This window comes from Hibiscus syriacus, unplaced genomic scaffold (genome assembly GCF_006381635.1).
Source record: "Hibiscus syriacus cultivar Baekdansim isolate YM2019G1 unplaced genomic scaffold, ASM638163v2 tig00116989_pilon, whole genome shotgun sequence".
In the NCBI taxonomy this organism is placed as follows: Eukaryota; Viridiplantae; Streptophyta; class Magnoliopsida; order Malvales; family Malvaceae; genus Hibiscus; species Hibiscus syriacus.
In genome coordinates this window covers 8688016-8713915 of record NW_024063508.1, presented here as the reverse complement: position 1 = coordinate 8713915, position 25900 = coordinate 8688016, and the positions used below count along the sequence as shown (strand labels likewise).

General features: G+C 35.2%; 1 protein-coding gene and 1 pseudogene across 1 annotated transcript; one reads left to right on the top strand and one right to left on the bottom strand.

The window, feature by feature from the left end:
• Positions 1 to 12162: 12162 nt before the first annotated feature.
• Positions 12163 to 15005, bottom strand: LOC120193134 (protein tesmin/TSO1-like CXC 4). The gene is made up of 5 exons (XM_039195735.1): positions 14272 to 15005; positions 14116 to 14190; positions 13546 to 13908; positions 13293 to 13359; positions 12163 to 12993 (listed from the first exon to the last, which is right to left on the bottom strand). The coding sequence occupies exons 1-3, from the start codon at positions 14676 to 14678 to the stop codon at positions 13686 to 13688; spliced, it is 705 nt and encodes a 234-aa protein (XP_039051666.1). The 5' UTR covers positions 14679 to 15005; the 3' UTR covers positions 12163 to 12993; positions 13293 to 13359; positions 13546 to 13685.
• Positions 15006 to 20622: 5617 nt separating this feature from the next.
• LOC120193161 overlaps positions 20623 to 25900 on the top strand; it is a 48591-nt pseudogene continuing 43313 nt past the window's right edge.

The following is a 25900-nucleotide window of genomic DNA, read 5'->3' as shown; positions in this document are numbered from 1 at the left end:
AGACAGAAGATGAGCCAACCTGTCAGAAGTTGTTCGGGGTATATAAGACTTAGTGGTTTTTTATCTCTTAAGAAATAAAACTTTTGTCCCCAATAAAGATTATTTATAGTAACAGACACGTCTTTGGATCAGTGCCTCGAAACTTTATGCATCATGCATTCTTGCATATTTCACATTATTTTTTTTATTTTCATCATTTTTCCCATTACATTCACTAATAAGAGATGTCTCATAAATAAGGAACAAACAAAAGGAAATTAAAAGAGAAGCTTTGAAAGTAAATTGAAGATTACCTGAAGCGTGTCTGTAAAAATATCCAAAGCGATGAATGAGACACTAGCGCGTGTGGGTAAGATTGAGAAAATTCAAGAGCAACTCGTAAAAACCCAATAGGAGATGAATGATCAAGCAAGAAGATTTCATGATGAATCAAGAGAACATATGACCAAGTTAATGGACATGGTAAATATTGTGATCCATAGAGAGAAGCCACTAGTGGGTCCCATTTTAGATGAGACTATGAATGCTGGTGCTGAAACTGAAATGACAATAACCAGAGGACCTGTTAAGGAGCCATATATTTTAGGCCAGCTCAAAAAATCAAATGTGGTTGTAGAAGGTTCCACTGGGTCAACAATGAAGAAAGAGCTAATGAAAGATAATCTTCACTCAAAGAAGAAGGTCATAGAAGAAGACCAAATGTTGACCAAGAAAGCTAAGAAGGGTCAACCTATCATGATTAGAGGTTCTAACCCTCTATAATCATCCAGTCAGGACACTCAAGTTCCATCTATAAAGTCATTGTCAAGTAGTGTCTCGTCATGGGGACTAGATGAGAAGAAAAATAGAGTGTAGGGTTTTCAGTTCCCTCCCTTCCACTTTTCGCTTGAAAAATTACATTAAAAAATACTTACAGCCAGATTGGTTACACCGGGATATGTCCAGCCATAGTGGCCCTCGAATGAGAAGTGGACCTATAAGAAGATTCATTGGATAAACCATGATGGAACCCCAGTTTATTCAGTTAAGGTTCCCAGCAACCTTGAGGATCCTTTAGAACAAGTAATTCAGGGTGCAAGGTAAAAGAGAAAGGGATCAAGGTCCAAAACTCAGAAGTCGTTGCTTCAACAGAGAATTCCTGTGAAGAACGTAAGACGTAAAAGAGTGAAAAAGGAAATCCAAGCAAAAGGGCTTCCATGAATGTAATTCGAGACTGGCCCATGGGTTTGAGAATGGATGGGGCAGATGCACCCTGGAAGATACCCCAAACTGCTTTAACAAAAGATTCCTATGAAAAACATAAGGCGCAAGAAGATAACAAAGGAAATCCAAGCAAAAGGGCTTCTATGAATGTAGTCCGAGACTGGCCTGTGGGTTTAAGAATCAGTGGGACAGACGCAACTTTGAAGACACCTCAAGCATCTATATCAGATTTTCTGAAGGCAAGAGGGGTTTTGGGTAGCTCAGGAGGTCTGACGAATATTATGCCAATCATAGCTGTAATTTACGTTAGGGATCCAACCAAAACTATCATCACAAAGGAAAATAGTTTTGGATCTAAATTTGGGTTTAATTTCCAACCAGGAGAGGAAAAGCTAATAAATCACAAAGAAGTGAGATTTTCCCAAGAAGCTGCTCAGGAGGAAGAAAAAATTTATGCATCTGAGGGTACATCAATGAGAGCCTCAACAAGTGAAATAATTGAGAAATAAGAAGCAAGTGCAGATGAAGGCCCTAATCCAACTAGTGGATGATACAAGCACGCCCTAATCCACTTGGTGAGGTAAGACTTGCACTTTGATTGTAGGACCTAAGAAGGCAGCAAGTGTTCCTGAAATAAGAAGGCTTTAAAGAAAATGGTTAAATATGAATGAGTAAGATAGTAATATAGAAATGAAAACAGAATAGATGAAGATGATGATATGTTTAAAATGATTTAAAGAAGTATTTGTATATGGAACATGGTTATGGTGATGGAAGAAGGAAGTATGGAAATGGTAGTGAAGAATGAAGATAATATCTCAAGAAACAAAGGAATCAAACTAAGCTATATTAAAGCTTAACCCTAGACCTTATAGAAACTTGAGGGATAATGTTTAAGGACTTTGACCCTTTAGGTATATTAAACCAAAGAACCAAAAGTAGAAGGGTGGATAGAAGATAGGCGACGCCACAAGCACAAGAGCACTTGATAAGTCGATATAGTTCTTAAAGAACTAGAAAGAGAGAAAATCTCACAAGTTTTGATTAAACAAAGTTGGTTGATTTACAAAATGAAACCTAAACTATTTATAGTCCTAAGGATTCCTAGGATACATATACAAGCTTTAATGAGCGAACATTCTATGGATGAATGTTCATGAATGTATCTTGGCTGAAATTCTTCCCCCTTGTGTGAACATGACTATTTGTCTTCTTGCATGAATATGCATTAATGGATGAACTTAAAAGCCTTTGAATGAATCCTTGCACTGCCTCACAAATGTTCTGATTCATTTTAATATTCTTTTCTCATCCATGCATGTCTTCATTAATTCCTCCCATGTATAAGTCCTTTGAAGGAGATGAATGGTTGCAAATCTCGTATTTATTTCCAGCCTGTAATGTCTTCAGTAATCTGGGCATATCTTCGGATCCCAATATCAGATTGATACGATTCAAAGTGAGTTGGAAATTTAAGAGATAAGGGATTAAATGTTAAGAAGGCTTCATCACCCAAAGATGCTTGGAACATGTTAAAAAATGATGATCAATCTGACTGACGTGAACTATCCATCCAACTCTTAAATTGCCTTTAGTCTACTTAGCATCCAATGTACCTATACAAAGTATGTAAACAAATAATTAGATAGGAATTGAGCTATTATAATTATGAATTCATTCTGCCACCTATGTTATGAATGCAAATGAGCTAACTATGAATGACTATGCATTGAATGAGTTATATAAAGATGTGAATTAATAAGTCATGCATGAATATCATATATTATACATATAAATGACAACATATAACATTCAAGAATAATTAAGAATAAGATAAACATATTCACATGACATGTAATGCATAAATAAGTAAATAAATAATAAAATAAGGCAAGACTCCCTTAGAATCAACAAGGTAAAATGTCCATGAAGTGATCATGTGTTGAAGAAGTTTAGTCCTTGGCATGATTGCATCATTCCCCCCTTCTTTAGAGCGATTTGTCCTCAAATCGAATGCTTATGTCATTGATTGATTGATTGGTGTAGGAAAGGATGAATGAAGATCATTATGCCTATTAGGGTATGCATGAATTTATTTGAATCCTTTAAGTAGGTAAGTCACCCCAAATTTAGTCTTTGTACCCTTCCACATTATGAATCTTAAATAGTTGGATAATGCTCGTTTCTTTTCCTTGAATTGATGATCACAAGCAAGAACACTTCCATGTAAATGATTCAATGTGCTGTAAAATAGAAATAAGTTAGAACATGAAGCATCATTAACAATGTGAATGAATGTACAAGATTCACTAAGGTTCATGAATGTAATTTGGTTCGTTGAAACTTCCCTTTCATAAGGTTCATTGAATATTGAATATGAAGTGAATGTACTTCAAATGTCAAAGAGCACATGCTTTGGAATACCAAATGTTCCAACCTTTGGAACTTCAATGGACAAATATGATTCACCAATTTGTAATGATATGGCCTTTGGAATAACCTGCAAATCCAATGAAAGAATAGGAAGAAAAGATTGATTAGTAGAAAGCAAAACTTCATTCTCCTCACATTATTTTCTCTCATGCTCATGTTTGTTTTGAATTCTCTCTTCAATCTCCCTCTCATGTTTTACAACACACTCATCTTCACTATCAATGCTCTTACTCTCATTTTCGATTACTCCAATGGCCTTCTCACGTAAAATCACACTCTCATTTTAAACTCCAAATGTCTTGGTTTTCTCACGATGTTAATCAATGTTTTTGTTTAGTTGAGTTTGGTCCTAATGCATTTGATTTGGCAACATTGGCACCAAGATGATCTTCTTTTCATTATGGATGAATGATAAGTGATTGGTGAAGTAATTATGTATTGCTTATTTATCAAATTTCCAAGGTCGACCGAAAAGAAGATGGCTTGAATTCATGGGAACAACATCACATAATACTTCATCTTTGTATCTTCCAATTGAGAATGTTATAAGTACTTGTTTAGAGACCTTCAACTCTTCTTCGTCATTTAACCATTGCAATTTGTATGGGCTAAAATGTTTGATCGTTGTAATCCCTAGCTTTTCTACTATATATGTGCTAGCAAGGTTTGCACAACTTCTACTATCAATGGCTACAAGACATACTTTACCATTTACATGGCAACGAGTATGAAATGCATTGTCTCTTTGCTGAATGTTCTCCATTGCTTGGGAAGAGGAAAGATCAAGTAACATTGTTAGTGAAAAAAATTTTGAAATGTGAAAAATATGACCTTACCAAATTTCACACAACAAAACCTCACAATCACTCAAAAAAATTGTGATGTCACTCCACTCAAGCACTCGTGTTTCACTCGGGAATATGTTTTTGGCTTTTATAATTCCCCTTCTGATCTCACACGCTCTTTATATCTTTTTCCACTCGTTTCTCTCTTGTTAAGTTCTAAAAGAACTAACTCAATACCTTCAAATGAAGTGCTTAGGTGTTTGCTGCAAAATGATGTTAGGTAGAAAAAAACAAATAGAAAGTAAAAGGTTGGCTTAAAAAGAAAGGAAAGAAATTGACAGAAGGAAAGGAGTTCTTACTACAAGACACTTACAACCTTCCCTATCCACAATCAAAGTCTTGAAAATGGATTCAGACTTGCTTGCAATTGTTGTTGTAGATCACCTTTTGATTTCACTTTTTCTTTTCTTTCTTGCTTTGATTTTGTCTTTTCTTTTGTTTTCTTTTTGTACGTTTCTTCAACATTTTTGAATAGCACTTCTTTTTCCTTTTGGTTTTGGTTGTTTTGTTCAATCAACACTTCACAACTCGCTTGCTTCCACCTTAGCTCTGATACCATATGATACAAGCACACCCTACTCCATTTGGTGAGGTAAGACTTGCACTTTGATTATAGGACCTAGGAAGGCAGCAAGTGTTCCTGAAATAAGAAGGCTTTAAAGAAAATGATTAAATATGAATGAGTAAGATGGTAAGATAGAAATGATAATGGAATAGATGAAGATGATGATATGTTTAAAATGATTTAAAGAAGTATTTGTATATGGAACATTGTTATGGTGATGGAAGAAGAAAGTATGGAAATGGTAGTGAAGAATGAAGATAGTATCTCAAGAAACAAAGGTATCAAACTAAGCTATATTAAAGCTTAACCCTAGACCTTATAGAAACATAAGGGGTGGTGTTTAAGGACTTTGACCCTTTAGGTATATTAAACCAAAGAACCAAAAGTAACAGGGTGGATAGAAGATAGGCGACGCCACAAGCACAAGAGCACTTGATAAGTCGATATAGTTCTTAAAGAACTAGAAAGAGAGAAAATCTTACAAGCTTTGATTAAACAAAATTGGTTGATTTACAAAATGAAACCTAAACTATTTATAGGCCTAAGTATTTCTAGGATACATATACAAGCTTTAATGAGTGAACATTCTATGGATGAATGTTCGTGAATGTATCTTGGCTGAAATTCTTCCCCCCTTTTGTGAATATGACTATTTGTCTTCTTGCATGAATATGCATTAATGGATGAACTTAAAAGCCTTTGAATGAATCCTTGCACTGCCTCACAAATTTTCTGATTCATTTTAATATTCTTTTCTCGTCCATGTATGTCTTCATTAATTCCTCCCATGCATAAGTCCTTTGAAGGAGATGAATGGTTGCAAATCCCGTATTTATTTCCAGCCTGCACTGTCTTCAGTAATCTGGGCATATCTTGGGCTCCCAATATCAGATTGATATGATTCAAAATGAGCTGGAAATATAAGAGATAGGGGATTAAATGTTAAGAAGACTTCATCACCCAAAGATGCTTGGAACATGTTCAAAATGGATGATCAATCTGAATGACGTAAACTGTCCATCCAACTCTTAAATTGCCTTTAGTCTACTTAGCACCCAATATCAGATTGATATGATTCAAAATGAGTTGGAAATATAAGAGATAGGGGATTAAATGTTAAGAAGACTTCATCACCCAAAGATGCTTGGAACATGTTCAAAATGGATGATCAATCTGAATGACGTGAATTGTCCATCCAACTCTTAAATTGCCTTTAGTCTACTTAGCATCCAATGTACCTAGGCAAAGTATGTTAACAAATAATTAGATAGGAATTAAGCTATTATAATTATGAATGCATTCTGCCACCAATGTTATGAATGCAAATGAGCTAACTATGGATGAATATGCATTGAATGAGTTATATAAAGATGTGAATTAATAAGTCATGCATGAATATCATATATTATACATATAAATGACAACATATAACATTCAAGCATAATTACGAATAAGATAAACATATTCACATGACATGTAATGCATAAATAAGTAAATAAATAATAAAATAAGGCAAGACTCCCTTAGAATCAACAAGGTAGAATGTCCATGAAGTGATCATGTATTGAAGAAGTTTGGTCATTGGCATGATCGCATCAGTGGGGCATCCTAATGAGGCTTTATTCCATTTTACGTCATCATGTTTGAATATGTTTTTGAACTTTCTCATATTTGGAACTTATTTTTTGAACTTTCTTTTTATATGGATATTTAAATGAATTTATATTGTGCATTGAACCAAATTTACATTCTTTTAAATATCAACTGAATTAAAAACTTTGTAAATGATTAGAGTTATAGATCTTTTACAAAGTGACATGATTAAAATTGGTAAAATAATGACCCTTGATTTTACCCCCAAAAGACACACTCGAACACCATATCCTTCTCTTGCAGGAACCGATATAGCATTCTCCTCTCAAACAAGAGGCTTGGTATTTAGATATGCATAGGTGCGGACAACATGGAGCATCTTTTGCCTATGACATTACTATACTTTTGTTTAAGACGTTCAGTGATGATAATGATCTTCATAGATGGAATAGTCGAGTAGGTGAATCTAGTTTAGGTCACTTGCTTGGAAATTGAACTCTAAAGGTAAGATTCCTTGACTTTCAACAACACCTAGACTATAACAGGTTCTTCTTGAAAAAATTAAGAAATTGGATCCGTATTCTCAAATTATAATATTATATATACAATAAAGCTTGAGCTGTCCCTCTAGAGCAATTGGTTGAATGCCCTGGCTTTATGGATAAGATTCAACTAGCCTGATGAAGGCAATATCTATACAATAAAGCTTGAGTTATCCCTCTAGAACAATTGGTTAAACGCCTCGGCTTTATGGATAAGATTCAGTAATCCTGATAAAGGTGATTATAATATTGAACTATCCCTCTAGAGTAATTAGTTAAACGCCCCGACTTTATAGATCCAGCTAGCCAGACAATGGCAAATTAAATAAGGAGTTTCGGTAAAGATGAACTAAGGGAGTTAAGGAATATCAGTTATAGTCAATTTCACACGAGCACTCAAGAATTTCATTTTGAGATCGATATTTTTGGACTGCCTTTGTTAGAGGAGCTTACGAAGCTTGAACAAATGGAAAATTTCAGAGAACCGAAATAGAAGGTCTAGTAATTAATTATGCTAGTTGTATCATTTTGTCCGCATCCAATTAAAATACCAAGCCAAGAAATAGGGGAATTTCGCAATGTCTAAAAGAACAGAGGAAAAATGACATTTTGGTGGCTGAAACCTTGGAAAGTATAAACCAACCTGAAACCAACCCATCAATTTAAATATTTGTCAAAGAGCTATAACTCTAAAAACATGAAAGAGCTATTGATTCTTTTGATTTTATGTGAACTCATGTTTATGATTAGATTAGATTGTGAGCCTGAATTAAGGGGCAATATTTTACAGAATTCTTATATTCTCATATCCTTTATTTCCCTACTAAAATAAGATAAAGGAGAAAAACATTTTCAAACAGGACAGTCTCAAATGTGAAAGGTTGCAACCCAAGAATAAAATAGGGCATGATCGATTCCAAAGACCAGATCGACAGACAAAGCACGACACTCTATCCAAGAGATAAAACAAAACTAATTCATGTTGCATACATCTTAGACATACTTAAGAGCATCACATTTATCATTTTTCACATACATAATTTTTGCAGCTTTTATAGTCAAGTTTCAACTTTAAGACGAATGATACTCGATTCAAAAGCTCATCACAAATTGATGGTGGTTGCTTAAGTCAACAGTGAAGAGCTACACGTCAACCAATTTGATATATTGAAAGACCGTCGAATCTTAGAAGCAAATTCAGACGGGTTCGAGAGCCAATTCAGAACGGATCCAGTTCAGCCTAACTCAGTAATGAGTAGCTAGTTTCCAGTTAATGTTATTAAGCCATATTTCAATTCCACGACGGATGATATTCGACTGATAGAATTTACCATTTGGCTTTCCCGTGATTGGGGTCATATGAAGAATTATGATCGGCTTAGACCCGCGAAGGGGGGCCATCTTTCATTTAGAGCAAATTTACAGTACAACTTAAGTCGAGAAAAGATGTCTGTCAACAAACAAATTTCCAGTTTCATTCTTAGCCAATTTCAACTTTGCAGCGAATGATATTGGACTCGAAGCAACGCAACTTGCACAAGATTGGATTTTAACTTCACGATGAAGGATATCCGACTCAAATCCAATTTGGTGAAACAATACTTGGATTTCAACTTCGCAACGAAGGATATCCATTTCAAAGCTCAACTTCACAGTGAAGGAGTCATCCATGATTTCAACTTCAAGACGAAGGATATTGTGCCCAAGTGGATTGACTTAGTTTCACTGAAAATTAGTCATCTGCAATAATAGGGGCTTATCTCCCAGCCTATTACAGCATAGCTCAAGGCGAGAAGGGCTATCTATCAACAAACCTTCGAGTTCGATTACACTCAGCTCAAGGACATATCAAACTTACAGCATAGCTCATGGCGAGAAGGGCTATCTGTCAACAGACCTTCGAGTTCGATTTCATTCAGCTCAAGGGCACATTAAATTTATAGCATAGCTTAAGTCGAGAAAAGCTATCTGTCAATAAAGAATGTCGAGTTCGATTCCATTCAGCTTGGGGAAGTATTTACCACAAGGTATCAATAAGAAACTGCTTTCCAGTCAAAATTTTCACACCAAGGTCTTTAAGTCAAGAAGAAGACCAAGGTAAAAAAATGGTAACAAGAAGCCGCTTTCGGATTATCCTATGATTTTAACTTCACAACGAAGGATATCGTACCCAAAAGATTGACCCAAACAAAAGAGTCATCTGTAACACAGCAACACCGAAGTCTTCAGGTCAAGTTCCAGTTTCACGACGAAATATCTTGAGCTAGAAGATGATTTAGGGGCTACTTGCCAAAGTTTTGAGTTCGGTTTCAACTTCACGATGAAGGATATCATGCTCAGAATTTTCCAATTCAACTCAACCTCACGTCGAGGGAATCATTTCGTGATTTAGTCTAAATTGACAAACAAATCATAACATCGGGTTTCAACTCTACAACGGAGGATATTAGATACTAAACTCAGGGATACACTCATAGACGAAAATTGTGTCTTGTAATCTTTGCCCTATTCCAGTTATATGACTATGGAAAAAGAAGGGCATCTATGGACACTAATTTTCATCCATATATATATAATTATATATATATAGCATATATATATTTTACTTAAAATAATACATTCTTTTTTTCTCTTTTACAGACCCAAGCCCACAACCCAAATACAAACCGTGGCCCAACAGAGAACCCGGAAGCCAGTAGTGGACCCAAAACAACTACCCAAAACAGCCCAAACCGATTTAGACCCAAACTAGTTCATTTAGGGTTTTTTGAACCCTAGCCCTTCTCCACAGCGCCGTGCTACCGATAACTCCTCACGTCCCACGCAAGTGAGTTTTCCGGCATTCCTCTCAGTACCAACACCATAAAAGAAACAAACAACAAATCGAGAGTTTTACTCAAAATCAAACTCCCAAAAATAAGGTTCATAAGCACTATAAATAGGATGTAAACTCACATTTAAAAGGATACAAAATACTGGAAAATATGAAATACAAGAGAAAAATACGAGGAAAAATTACACAATAGAGATCGAAAAAATCAGAGGAAAAGCGAGAAAAAAATAAAACACAGGGGAGATTCGAACATAACAGAAAGGAAAAACAAGAGAAATGAGGAAAGAGTTCTTACCACCGGAAAGCCAAACGTCACCGGAAACTGCTATTTTCCCGAGAGGTAATAACCTAGATCTAGGAGTTTTGGGTTTGTTTGGGGCTAAACGGGCCCGGGTTTTGGTTTTAGAGTAACGAGAGGAAGACGTTGGTGGGTTTCTCTATCTCCGGCCGCCGTGCCGACCGCCGTGAGCCACCGTTGGTGCCGCCGGCGTAGGGCGGCATTATTTTCCCGATAAGGGAAAATGGAGAGAGTTTTTATAAACTCTCTCTCTCTCTCTGTTTTTAAGGAAAAAGGAAAAATGATGAGAGTGGGGGTTTTAGGCATGACCTTGGGATTTATATCCCACACAAAACGACACCGTTTTGAAGAGGGACCGGGTTGAAATTTTAGCATGGGTAAATTACACTATAGGGGTTGCCGTGTTTTACAAAGTTGGTTTATGGGCACTTGTTTTATTTTACTTATGTTGTATTTCATATCCTGAATTTATAAAAATTATATTTGGGTCATCTGATTGTTATGGTATATACTTTGTGGATTTTAGACATTATATTATATATTTTTTAAAATGTTTATTTTGATCATTGATTATGTATTTTGTGTTAAATTTTGAACAGGGTCTGTATGTTTTTATTTAATTTTTAAGTCCTTTATTTGCTGTTCGAAAAGGGTAATTTACATTTTTAGTACATAAGTTTTCCTGGTATACTTTTAGACACTGTTTAAACTTATCTTTGGGTTATTTAAACTTATAGTACATGAACTGTTTAATATTTTGATTCTTTATTTTGATTTGTTTAAAATTGTTGTTTCATCCCTTTAACTTTTCGTTATTTTATTTTAGTATTTTTCTTTTTAATTTTAGTATGCTTTTCTTTTTATTTGTTGATTTTTTTTATTATTTCATTTTTACTATTATTTTATTATCTTTTTTTACTTGTTTTTTTTATTATTTTTTAAAACCTTTTTTTTTAGTTTTTTTCCTTTTATTTGATATTTCTTTCTTTCTTTTTTTATTTTTAATTTTCAATTTAACATTATTTTTTACTATTTCAGTAATAATCTCAATCGATCAAAGGTAAGTAATTTGAATTGAATTTTTAAATTTCAATTTAAATTTTAATTTTCACGACTTAAAACAAACAATAAATTAATTGGTACCGAAAGGGTAGTTCAAGGGTGCTAATCCTTGCTTGAATGTAACCGACTCCCAAATACAACATATTTCTGGTAAAACGCAGATAAGGTAAGATGGTATCAGATCAACCTAAAATTTGTTTTTAAAATGATCGATGGAGACTCTAATCATTTTATTCAAGTCGAAGCCTAATTCCGGGTCTACCTGAAAGACGACCGTGAAAAAATCATGTCAAAAAAAGAAAGAACGAAAGAAAATTGTTCTATAAAGACAATTAAAAATCATGTCATAAAGACAGATTTATTAGAAACAAAAAGTAAAATAAAGATGTTAGATAAAAAGTTAAAAAAATAAAGAAATACCGACTAAAAAATTCTACAATATAATTTAATTAAAAACCTAAGACTGATGCCACCACCTATCAATAAAAATACTACCTTATGTAATATATAACATGACCAAAAATTAAATATTCAACAAATATTTTAGAATAACCTAAGTCGTTATTTTTTATAAATCTATTGACTTTTGTACTAAGATTTAATTTTTTTAAATAAATAATATCTCAATAAAAATCACAATAGAATAATATTACAATAAAAGCCAAACAATTTTCCTTTTATCCTTCAATTTTTCCATCATTCCAATATTCGAAGATAGCACTTGAAAACCAATGATCCCAAAGTTACATACTAGCTGTCAATGTGCATCTCTCTTGTAATTTAGATGCGTTATTTTAACAAAAGAACTTGAATATCGACTCGAACTATCATCTCCGTCGCATCGAAACTTGCAGCATTTTGTAGCTGCTGCATGGGATGCCACTAAGAAAGCAGTAACACCTGGATCCGCACTCTATGAGAAGCGTGTATATGTATGTGTATATGTGTGTATCATTTGTCATGATTGTTACCTTGATGGTAATTTTCAGCTTGATTCATAAGATCTTCTAAGTTACACAATTTGTCATGATTGTTACTTTGATGGTAATTTCCTGTTTGATTCATAAGATCTAAGTTACACCATGTTGTAGGAGTAGGGAAACGCGAAAACACTTCCGTGTTCAAAGCAAGTTTACGGGCAGTTTTCAGATGTGGTGGTGTGTTCAAACCAAACTCGTTTGACTGAAACTTTGGAGGAGAAATTCGTTTCTGATTCGGGGAGCCGGATTTCACGGTGTTGGCGGGGTTGGAATTTTCAGTGAGGAAGTTGGGTAAATCATCTGCCATCATCTCACTGATATCATCTAAGGAATGCAATTTACTTGGACTTAGTTGCTTAGAGTTCAAGGCAGAGGACCACCAATGAAGGTTAGTGCCCTTTTCTGATTCAGCCTGGGAGACATTTTTACAATCTATCATATCATGTGATGTGAAAGAAGGCACTACTCTTGACTGAGGATGTGTCGGTACAATGAGTTGGTTTACATCAGTGAGCGTTTCCCATGTTGGCAGGAACTGATTTGAAGTCCCAACCTTAATGCTATCGGACATAACCTCTGCTGTATTCGACGTTTCATGAGGCTGATTCTTACATCTTTCCGCTCGCTGGACCTTTGATTCTGCAGGTCCAGAATGGTGAAGTCTGTTAATCATTAAAGAAATGCAGTATGCAAGCATGAGTGCAAGGGTTTCAGCTCCTCACATACGTACATCAATCGATTCATCATTTGAATCAGGAAAACTAAGTACTTAAAAGTCTATGTTATGGTGTTGATTTCGGTTCCTGGAATGTGTCGTCATAGACAAGTTCGATTATTTCTATGTCACAATTACTCTCTCATGTATTTGTTGAGCAAGCTTGGATCATTAGTTGGAAAATGAAAGGTGAAATGAGATGGGGATAGAGAGTATAAATAACCTGAACTCTTGCCAAAAGAATTGTCACAATGCTCACAGTGGCATCCATCAGAGCATCCAACTTTAGCCTAAAAATAAATGGAGAATATTTTTGAAGTCAGATTGATCAGAGGTAATCAACTTCCTAATCAAGGTTACCATTCATCAGAATAGGAATTAAGATGGCAGCCATTATTAAACTTGGACTCGGGTATAAGTATCAGGCATAAATATTTCTAGAAAAATGAAAAATCGTAGCAACATAGACAACGAACCCGATAGCACTCGCAATACTTTTTTAGGCACTTTGATTTATTGCATTTGCATCCTCTTTTGTGCCTGGCTGACGGAGTGTTCAAGCTTTCATCGCCCTGCAGAGGTTTCACAGGTCAAACACTTATGAGATTACACAAATTTAAAGGGTAAAAAATGGTAGGACTCGAGAACTTATAATTAGAGTATTATTTGGTGAATCATTTTGTGCCTTAACAATTGGTGGAGCAAATGCAAGAGGGTTACGCAATTGAACTTTATGTCGGCTTTCAAGAACCACTTCCTCGTAATCTGGCTTGTTGAAACAGTTCTCACACGCACAACAGTCCTCACAGTAAATCCCTGCTGCAAAGCACTCGCAATAACTGTCAATCACAACAAACGATTACACAATGTATCCGGATTCTGGACATTCTAATGAGTGTACGATATTCCTAAGGCCTTCCAAATAAATGGAAAAACTGAACATATCCATCTCGGATATGTATTTGTATCTAAGACTTAAACTCGAGTCCAAATGGCATAGTATTCGAGTTTTCTTTTAGCAATGTAAGTGATATGTTTTAACTTACAGTTTCAAACAATAGGACTTCTTGCACTTGCATAGTTTACATGTATCAATCTTGTATGTGTACGTTTCTCTATTCCTGAATTCAACAAAATTCCATAGCTTAGAAAAATGAAGATTAAATTCCCAAAATTAGTAAAAAGATTGATAATAAACTTACCTTTTCCTTTCAGAGCTATTTTTAGCAAACTGTTGACAAGGGTTTCCCAGCTGGTTAAAACATGAGACATTCTTAGAATCCCATTGAGTTTCCATGTTTTGAGGTACATGATCATCGACTGTTGTAGCCGGTAAGACGAAAGGTTGAATGTTTGATTGTGGAACCTGAGTTGGCATGGCCTGATGTTCCTTAAACTCATCTGATCCGACATGATTCCACATGTTTTCAGATGGAAATTCCAACATGGTATCCAACCTTTGATCATGAGAAATCTCGACTGGGCTCGTCATCTGTGCTCCCCCATCATTAGCTGTATTTCGAATGGTCACCACCTCCTTAGGATCACCTTGGTATTCCCTAGCAACCATCAACTCCTTGGGATCACCTTGGTATTCGCTAGTATCCATCAACTTCTTAGGATCACCGTGGTATTCACCAGCAACCTCAGAAGGATTAATAGCATTTGACTTTGATCCATCAATGCCACCTCTATCAACATGCAAAAACGATCTTCAATTATGAGCATAAAAGATTGGGCGACTTACAAAAATGTTATCAAGAATCAGACCAAGAAATAAACCTTTGAAGTAAGGTTGTTGGTCGATCCAAATTTAAATGTGGTGAGCTAAACACTGATGGAATCGTTGGAAAACTTGACCTACTAAGCCTTTGTGCATACAGTGATGCTCTGGCTCTTGATGACTTTATAGGGGACGGATCTTTGAGAAAATCGGAAAAGGGAGATCCCTATGATGGTAAAAAAATGAGTTAAAATCAAAACGTTAAAATTCAACCATGAACACCAAAATCCAAAGAATCAACATTCCAATAATCAAAGCTTTCGTTCAACAAAGGCTCGCTGTAAAGAATCGCCATTATATACATTAAAGAAATGCATGAGCAGAAGCGAACATTTTCAGCAGATGCCTCAATGGCATCTTCACCAGTTTCGGGAGAGTCCATAAAAGATTTCGGAAAGGTTTGATTTTCCAGGGAAAGTGATGGAGAATGATAAACGACACAGTAGAAAGATTTTCTAGGGACAATTACTCGTCCTGTCAAGTTATCCCTGCATCCTGAAACGGTCGTTCCAAGAATTTTGCAAGGCACGAAAGTTATATATACGTGACAAATAACTGATGATTCGGGTGAAATGTGAATCATGAAAATGCGAAATTTGCGGATAAAGATATATTTACGTGGTCAGGTCAACATCTCTTAGGACTCCTACATAGTTTGAATTCTACTGCACAAGAGTTTTAACCAACCTTGTTCACTCTTCTTAGATTCTTCGACTTGGTTTTCCGCCTTTCCAAACTGCATAAATTGAATCCATTATGGTCTGGTGGGTTAACTCAATCAATCAATCAATCAATCAATCAATCAATCAATCAATCAATCAATCAATCAATCAATCAATCAATCAATCAATCAATCAATCAATCAATCAATCAATCTATCAATCAATCAATCAATCAATCAATCAATCAATCAATCAATCAATCAATCAATCAATCAATCAATCAATCAATCAATCAATCAATCAATCAATCAATCAATCAATCAATCAATCAATCAATCAATCAATCAATCTATCCATCAATCCATCTATCCATCTATCCATCTATCCATCTATCCATCTATCCATCTATCCATCTATCCATCTATCCATCTATCCATCTATCCATCTATCCATCTATCCATCTATCCATCATTCAATCAATCAATCAATCAATCAATCAATCAATCAATCAATCAATCAATCAATCAATCAATCAATCAATCAATCAATCAATCAATCAATCAATCAATCAATCAATCAATCTATCTATCAATGTCTGTCTATCTGTCTGTCTATTTATCTGTCTATCTATCTGTCTGTCTATCTGTCTGTCTATCAGTCTGTCTATCAGTCTGTCTGTCTGTCTGTCTGTCTGTCTGTTTGTCTGTCTATCTGTCTATCTATTTATCTTGCATCAATTGTCCTTCGATTATCACACTCATTCTAAATTAGTCCCGAAACTTTTAAATATTCTAATTTCATCCCTAAACTATGATCCTCAAACTTTTTGAACTTTCATTTTACTCCCCAAACTATGATCTTTATTCTAAATTGGTCCCTAAACTTTTTGAACATTTCAAATTCAACTCACATTATACATATATACTAGTCGCATCCCTTGCTAATAAAATCATTAGGCAAAGTCATATTATTTTATGTTTGAAAAAAAATTTAGGTTAAACTATGGTTGAAACTAATTATATATTTGGGGATGAAATTAGAAGATTCAAAAGTTTAGGGACTAATTTATAATGATAGTCATAGTTTAGGGTTGAAATTTGAATGTTCAAAAGTTTAAGGAGTAATCTAGAATGAGAGTCATAGTTTGGGGATGAAATTAGAATGTTTAAAAGTTTAAGGTCTAATTTAAAATAAGAATATTAATTTAGGGACATATGATACAATTAACTCTCTCTCTCTATATATATAAGTACTAGTATAAAACTTTTTAGTATTGTGCTGATTTAAAAATACTGTAGATGGATGGTTGAGATATACGATTGAAAACAATACGAGGAGGTTTATATGAGTACAAAGAAGTTAAATAACGTGAATATAAAGTTTTGATAAGAGAATTTCAAGAGTTGTTTGGAGAAATTATTCGATTAACTATTTTTTAGGCAAAATCTGAAGTAATTGCAATTGAATGATAATGTTTAAGATTTTTACTACATTTGATAAAGATAATTACAGAGATGGGATTTTATTCCAAGTTTTCTATTTATCATGTGCAGCCACACATCATATAAGTATGTAGCTTTGGCAGATTTGGAAGTGATGCAATGTGTTTTGTTTTTCACCGACTTTCGTTTATTTTTGTCGACGTCATCTACTTTAATTTATGAGCTCTCGATATTATCTACCGCTAGTTTCGAATTAGAGGTGTGTTTCGCTCTAACGGTGGTTGGATTATGCTTTCAAAAATCTCTCGACATCGTCACACCTCTTTAAGCTGAATTGTGGAGCCTCTACATTACTCTTCAAGTGGCATGGACCCACCCTTTTGAACGACTTCAAGTGCAATTAGACTATACAGGTGGAGCCTCTACATTGTCTTCAAGTGGTATGGACCCACAGTTTTGAACTACTCCAAGTGCAATTAGATTGTATAGAAGTCATGAAGTTAGTCCTTGCCCCGAGGGCATACTTCAACCCTCTTCCTATGTTAAAAGTCAACTCTGTTATTTAAAAATCAAGCATGGTTTGCAGAGTTTTTTTTAGGTCATACGAGAATCTAGCATGGTGACTGACCGATTGGAAAAGATGCCCACTCTAGATCACTATCATGTTTCATTACTTGATTCTGTACCGCCTGACATCCATTGTTTAAATTCTAAAAAAAATCATTACCATAAATTAAGAGAAAAAATGAGTAGAGAATACTTAGATTAGACTCTCAATCTAATTCATATGAAATCAAATTTTAATTGATGATCAAATTGAAAAGAATTTTTAAAAAAGAAATTATTTTGAAATCAAGGAATATATTGAAAAATGAGTAAAAGTCAAAATGTTCAAAATGTAATACTTCCAATTTTTAAATGAAATCAATTGTTAACTAATTAACATGCAAAGAAAAGAAGGGATTAAACTAAACAACAAAAGTTTTAAAAAAAGTTTATATTACAAATAAATACTTAAAAATATATTATTTTTCGTTTAAGAACGTAAAGTATTTTTTGGTGAAACTAGATAATTAAAGTTCTAATCAATAGCTGATCGTGTGTAAATGTATGTGTTATGGCACACAAATTTATGCAAGTATACAATTGATGCAAGTAATATAATAGTCAAGTACCCTTCCCTAGGTCAGGACTTTTTGACAGTGTGTGTGTGATTGTATTTAGTCTATTGTTAACAAAATTAGAAAACACCTAGGTAAGTTCTTCTAGTTTGCTGAGGCATAAAATTATTTATTAAACACAATTTCACTCTTGTTTATTCAACATGTAACATCAAATATTTTTCCTTCATTTTTTTTCATTGTTTTGAGGAGAGTCAGCTCATCACATCTAGTGTCCCACACTCTAGGTGAAATGGAGCATACCTTCCACCCCGAGCTAGTCAGGTAGAGTCATCCCGTGATTGCTTTTATTCACTCATGTGTCGAGGCAACCATTTATTTAAGGGAGTTTCCCGATCATGCAGTCGCACAGAGGAGTGTCCCTCTACAGTTATGCCAGAGCATTTATTTGCAATTCAACACAATTTAAAACACTAAGGAGTCCAACTTAATCTTTTCGATTATTTAAAGCCACAACGCACAAAAAGTTCTTTTCTAAAAATTTTCTAACTACCTTAAGCAAAGAAACCATACAATTGTGTTAACAGGATCACAAAGAGTCAAGTACTAAGGTCAGTTCTATCCTTCAACAGCCATGTAAAATACTTTTGTCCTAGGCAATAAAAAATTGCTTTCATCATCAGACATCCTCAACTTATTCGAAACAACTATCCTAATATAAAACATGGCATGACAACAATTATTTCTACCAATCATTATCAATGCAAGTAACTAAGTGTGAAGCACAAGACCTCCCCCAAACTTGAGGGATGCATTATCCTCAATGCATGAAAATGGTAAAGTAATTACTCTAAAATGTGATGCAAATGCAAATGGAAAATTGTATCTTATTGTGGTGGGGTAGTTCTGCTGGACGCTCGGGTTTGGCGTCTTTTGAGAGAAGAAGGGATGACAAATCCTGTTTCTTATGACGGAAGCGATGATGGAGATGGTATAACAATACGAACAACTGAGCGCTTGAGGCGATGATGGGTCCTGGGAGGACTGTCTGGTGGTGAAATCTCATCAGTTGGAGAGGTCTCAGCATGTACGTGTAAGGGTTGTCTAGATTTGGTTGCAACAATCGGTTCATTGTTCAAATCTGGGGGCTATTCAGGGCCTTGTTCATCAACTGGTTTATAAAAAATTGTGCCTGAGGCAAAATATTTGGCTTTGAAAAATTCAGACGAAATTTTCTTAGTGTGCTCTGAGGAGGAAGAGGTCAAGCTGAGGTACGTATCCGTTTGGCCTTGGCCTTCTTCATGGATTGGAGAGGCATGTGTGGTGAGTGGGGCGACATTGACTGGGGAATCGGGCTGAACATTTTGTGCCAAGGTGAAAAATGTGTTGCCGCCTGTGGGGATTTTCTTGCGTAATATTTCCTCAAGAAAAGGCGGTAGGTCTTTATTGGTAACTAATAAGAATTCCTTGAAGAAGGCGTTCAGTTGGGCATCCTTGCCTTGACATAATTGAAGAAGGTTCGCATGTGACCTTCTAAGTGTTCTAGCTGCTCCCTTGTCTCCCGACTCTCGGTGACCACAACCGCCATTCTTGTCGTGGCTACTGATTTTGCACCATGTTCTAACCCCTCACCCAGAGCATTATCATCGAAACTCATTAGCTCAGGTACCTTCTTCTTGGTTATGCCATCCTTGGATTTGATAATCTCTTCTAAGGGCTCCTCAGAGACCTTTTTCTTCCTGCAGAAAGCCATAATTAGATTAGGAAAAAGTAAGTTACCTTTCGCCAGTTTGGCACACTCATGGATCTGTTCGAATATAATTTCGCCCACATCAATCGATCGCCCATAGATGAAGAAATAGAGCAACATTATTCACCATAGAAACACAATTGTTTTGTAAGACGTGGGCATTAGCTTGCCCTTTAAGAAGTGGTTCCATAGCTTCGTGACTGGCTTTAGGGCACGATGATTGACACACTTTCGGTTAGGGGTGTTCTATTCAAATTTTGCCCAACCAAAACATAGGTCTTCCAACACATCATCATAAGTTTTAGAGTCGACTTCGGCAATAAATTTTTTTATAGTGGTTCTCAACTTTGCTGAGTTTAAAATAACGATTGATGGTAGAGGGAGTGAATCGTATGAACTTCCCTCGAACATAAACATCTTGCTAGGAAGGGTTTCCCAGATGCGCATAGAAATCCCAGACCAGCGCTGGCGCCACCACCTTCGAGTGTCGGGTAACTTTCTCCTAGTGGTGTTTTCGGATAATATCCATCACCTCATGCCTAAAAGGTTCCTCGTCGGCCTCAGGGAATACAAAGCTGTCTTCCAGGTAGACTTGGAGTTTCTGCAACGCTTTAAATTTGTTCTCGGCCTCAGTACTTTGGAATCGCTGGAAGGTTTTTACAGCGGCAGACGAGGTGGAAGCACCAAAGTTTGACTTGGATCGAGCCATGACAAGTTTAATGGAAAGAAAAAGGATTTTAGATGAAAAAAATGGAGGTTTTCGGGAAAGATTAAAAATCAAAAACAAAACAAAAGATGAAGAAGAAAGTGAGTGAAAGAGAAACGGTGAAAGGGAAGAGTAAAGTAGGCGATTTTATAGAAAATGGTAGGTTAGTGGGTGGTTTTCTGGGGGTAAATAAGTAAAAAGAGAAAAAGAAAGATATAGTAATTAATACAAAATATTTATGACATGATAAAAAGGAATAAACTTATTAAAGGAAAAGATTTTTGCCTCTCAAAAGTGCTACATAAATAGTTTATTAGGGTTTTGTTTCCCTCCATGTATGAGTTTTAGCCTATGCTGCCACGTGTACAAAGACCGAAAGAGATAATATTAGAAAATAAAATAAAAAACTCATGTAGAATAAGATAAAGAAAAATTATTTGTGTACAAAATGCAAATTATGTTGCCTAGGCAACAAAAACTTTTTCAGGTAAAATGAGCAAACTCTTGAGCGTCGTGGAGTAGCGACACCAATTTATCTCGCAAGATTGGTACTCCATTGTACGCCTTCAGTCTTTGACAATTCACCTTGAAAGTTTTCCCATTATCCAAGTTTGTGATTTCAATTATGCCATGACTATGTACTTGATGTACTATGAACGGTCCTGACCACCTGGACTTCATCTTGTTTGGGAACAACTTGAGCCTTGAATTATAGAGCAGTTCTTGTTGGCCCAGAAAGAATTGTCGAGGCAAAATTTTGCTGTCGTGCCACTTCTACATCTTTTCTTTGTAAAGACGTGCATTCTCATACACCTGAGCTCTAAATTTGTCTATCTCATTTAGCTCCAGTAATCGCCTTTCTTCAGCAAGCTGCGAATCCATATTAAGTTTCCTGATGGCTCAGAATGCCTTGTGTTCTAGTTCCACGAGCAAGTGACATAATCTTTCATAGAATAACTTGAATGGAGACATCCCAAGTGGAGTTTTAAATGCCTTGCGATATGCCAACAATGCCTCATCGAGCTTTGGTGACTAATCTTTTTGTTTGGGGTTGACCACCTTCTTAAATATCTTCTTGATCTCTCGGTTGGAAACCTCAGCCTATCCATTTTTCTAGGGATGTTATGCCATGGAAATTTTATGGCGTACCCCGTACCTTTGCACCGCCTTGGCAATTAATTTATTGTCAAAATAAGTACCTTCATCCTTGATAATTTCTCGTGGTGCTCCAAAATGAGTAAATATATTTTTGTGCAAGAATTTTAGTACAGTCTTGGAATCATTACGTGGTGTTGCCACGGCTTCAACCCATTTCTACACATAGTTCACAGTTAAAAGTATGTACAAATAGTCAAAGGATGATGAGAAGGGTCCCATAAAATCAATTCCCCATACGTTGAAGAGTTGAACTTCCAAAATATTTTGCCATGGCATCTAATTTCTCTTCGATGTATTCCCAGTGCGTTGGAAATGATCACATGACTTATAGAAGTAGTGCGCATCTTTGAATAAGGTGGGCTAGTAGAAGCCAGATTGGAGGACTTTTGCAGTAGTCCTCATCCCACCAAAGTGCCTTCCACACGGGGATGTATGGCAATGAAAAAAGATCTCCTTGTGTTCTTATTTGGGGACACACCTCCAAAATATTTGGTCACCACATTGTTTGAATAGGAAGGGTTCATCCCATAATAGTAGTGTACATCATGTATGAACTTTTTTCGGCCCTGACTAGATAATTCCGGAGGCATAATACCACTAACAAGAAAGTTAACTATGTTAGCATACCACGACACTACCGCAACAAATAAAATTTTCTCATCATGAAAATCCTTCTAAATATCCTTCATGTCATGAAAAATATTTTTTCTCTCTAGCCTAGACAAGTGATTTGCTACATGGTTTTCAGTACCCTTCTTATCCTTCACCTCTAAATTGAATTATTGCAGCAAGAGTATCCATCTAATAAGCATAGGCTTTGCATCCTTTTTATTTAATAGGTACTTAATGATATAGTGATCTGTATGTACAATGACCTTAGTTACTATAAGGTATACCCTAAACTTATAAAAAGTGAAGACTACGACAAACAATTCTTTTTCAGTGGTGGTATAATTAAGTTGTGCATCATTAGGAGTGTAATACCCCAAATATTGAATTAGGGACTTTATTGAAAGGATTTAAAAATATGAGGATGCATTCGAGTAAATAATAAAAGATGAGAAGGTACTGTAATAGTATTTAGACTAAAGTGTATCACATGATAAAGTAAGAGGGCATTTTGGTCTTTCAAGAAGATAAAGGAATTTAAAAATATATCATAGTTAGGGATTTTAAATAGGGAAAAAGAGTAAAGTGAAGCATTTCTTTTCTTCTTCTTCTCCTTCACATGAGTGGTGCTATCCTCCATGGTATAAGGTAAACTTCCATTATCTAGTTCTTTCTATAAATTATGGGTTGCTTTGGTAACGTTAAGTGATATGTACACTTAATGAAGGATTAAAGAAGGTTAAAACTATGAAATGGAGGAAATATGGGAAATTTTTAAAAAATGGGTTTTGAAGTGATATGTTAAAATATAAGTGTTTATTGAGGTTTATTGGTAGAATTGATTTGTCATAGAGGTAAATGAGATATTAGAAGTATTAGATGGGATTAAGAACATATTAGAAAAAAATGGTTTGATTCTTGGAATTGAATGTTCATGAATGATTTTAGATGTTTTAAGAGGATAAATGAAGGAATGTTAGTATGGATAATTAAGGAAGAGTTTAGTACTATTGTATGGTGTAAATATAATGAGAATTGACCACTTTGGGATGAAAATCGAGTTGAAAACTAGAAATTCTGGGCAGGGGTATCGGTACTGCTAAGAACAGTACCGATACTATAAGATAAAATAGAATAAAATACCTGAGTAGTATTGATACTGTTTGAATCAGTATCGATACCGACAAGGTAGTATCGATACCATGGTAAGGGTATCGATACCACTTTACATTGAATCTAAAATGGTTTCGATATCGGAAAGGGTATCGGTACCGTAATATATAGTAGTGTCGATACCATAGTAAGGGTATCGATACCAAGCAACATCGAATAAAAAATTGGTATCGATACCAGAAGGGGGTATTGGTACCATAGTATAGTAGTATCGATATCATGATAGGGGTATCGATACTATAGAGCCAGAAAGGTTAAAAATAGACTGATATTGTTATAGAAAGTTAATGATATATCCTTTTGATCATTGTTTAAGTATAATGGTTAGAAAATATACTAACTTTGGGTATGGTACATGTTTTAATGGATGCTTGAGTCAAATCGAAACAAAGCTTCCGAGTCAAGCAAAAAAAAGGGCAAAGGCAAAATACCAGAATAATCTGCCTCACTCTTTGGGTGCTTAGCAAGGAAAGTCAGGTGAGTACATTTAAATATGTACGCATATGTTACGATAGACCTATTTGTATTACTTATTAATGTAAATTGGTGATTTCCAAAGGGCACCAAGTGTGCAAAATATAAGAAATCATACTAAGTGTATGAATTTCAGATAGGGTGTTTCGTACGTTAAAATGTTAAGAAATCATACTAATTGTATGAATTTCAGATAGGTTGTTTCATACGCTAAAATGTTAAGAAATCATACGAAGTATATGAATTTCAGATAGGGCGTTTCGTACGCTAAAATGTTAAGAAATTATACTAAGTGTATGAATTTCAGATAGGGCGTTTCGTACGCTAAAATGTTAAGAAATCATACTAAGTGTATGAATTTCTGTATTGGACATCTTGAGTCCTAAAGGACAAGAAATTCATACAATGTGTATGAATTTCCATATGGGAAACATATGGGTATACACATAAGAACTACATAATAAGGAAATGGATCTTTTATTAGTAATGGGTATACAAACCACATAGATTTTAGAAATGGTTGATAAATGATTATATTAGCACTAGGGATGTATATAATGGAATACTTATTGAATTGAAAGATTCCGTAAAAGATGAAATTGTCAGAAGTTCATAATAAAAGGGTGAATTGTCGTAATTGTATTGGATGAGTAAATCATGTAAATTATAAAAAGAAAATTGAGGTATTATTGCATTGACAGTATGAGTATAAACCATAGAATGTATAATGGTGGAAATGGTTAATTGATATGATGAATGATTAATAGAGTAGAGACTACTCTAAAATAAAAGATCAAGAGGCCTAACTGTGCATATGACATAAAGGTGTCATTTATGCCAGTTAGATGAAAGACTAAGTGTCTTTGAAGCCTAGCTGAGCAATTGACAGAAAGGTGTCAATTATGTCGGTTAGATGAATGATTAAGTGCCATTGAGTAAAAGAATAATGGCCTAGCTGTGCATTTGGCAGAAAGTTTTCAATTATGCTAGTTAGACAAACGTTAAACACTGATGAATAAAATAATAAAGGAATTTTAATGTATTGTGAAATGAAGGGATGATATATTTATATATTGTAAAACAATGCATATTTGTATGAAATGATGCCATAAATGAAATGTATAAAAGTGTATCAAAGGCATGAAAGGATGCTGTAGACACCCGTTTTTGTTCGGGTTTATAATAAGATCATTATTTATTATTATTATTATTATTATTAATGTATTAATTTACAACTTTTGCAGGCCACTACAAGCCTAAACAGATTACAACAAGCCCAGTACCAGTGACCCAACATTACACTAACCCAAACCCAGAAGCCTAACATCCAGACTTGACCTGGAGAGGACCCGAACCGGTCCACAAGCAAAATTAAGGTTTAAACCCTAAATTGTTTCCAACACCACCAACAAGCAGAATCTAAGTTGTCCACCGACGCGTCTGAGGAACGCGTTCCCATTAGAGTGTGAGCCAGCCTCCGAGCCACCAACGAGCCGCTACCGTGTCACCGAGCCACCACTAACAATCCTCGTCATCATCCACCTACAAACAGTGCACCCAACATCCACCGAATCATCACCAGTCAAAAAAAAAAGCAATCATAACCCCAAAAAATCCAGGATAATTTCACCTAAATCCATCATCATCTCACCAAACAAAAAAATAAACATGCAACCACCATTTTAAAAGAGAGACCTTAGGGAGAGAAAAAACAGAAGAGAGAAAAAAAGAGAAGCTTGAAACCAAAATCTTTTCGAATCAAACAAAAAAAAAGCAAAGAGAGAAGGAGATGATCATACTTGCGTTCGGAGCTCGTTGGGTAGCCGAAGGGTCGCCATTTTTCCAAGTCTTTGAAGGTATAAAAACCTAGATCTAGGGTATTAAGTTGGGTTTTAGCTTAAGGGAGTTAAGGATTCGGGTTGGTGCGAGGAGGGGAGGCTTTTGAAACTGGTT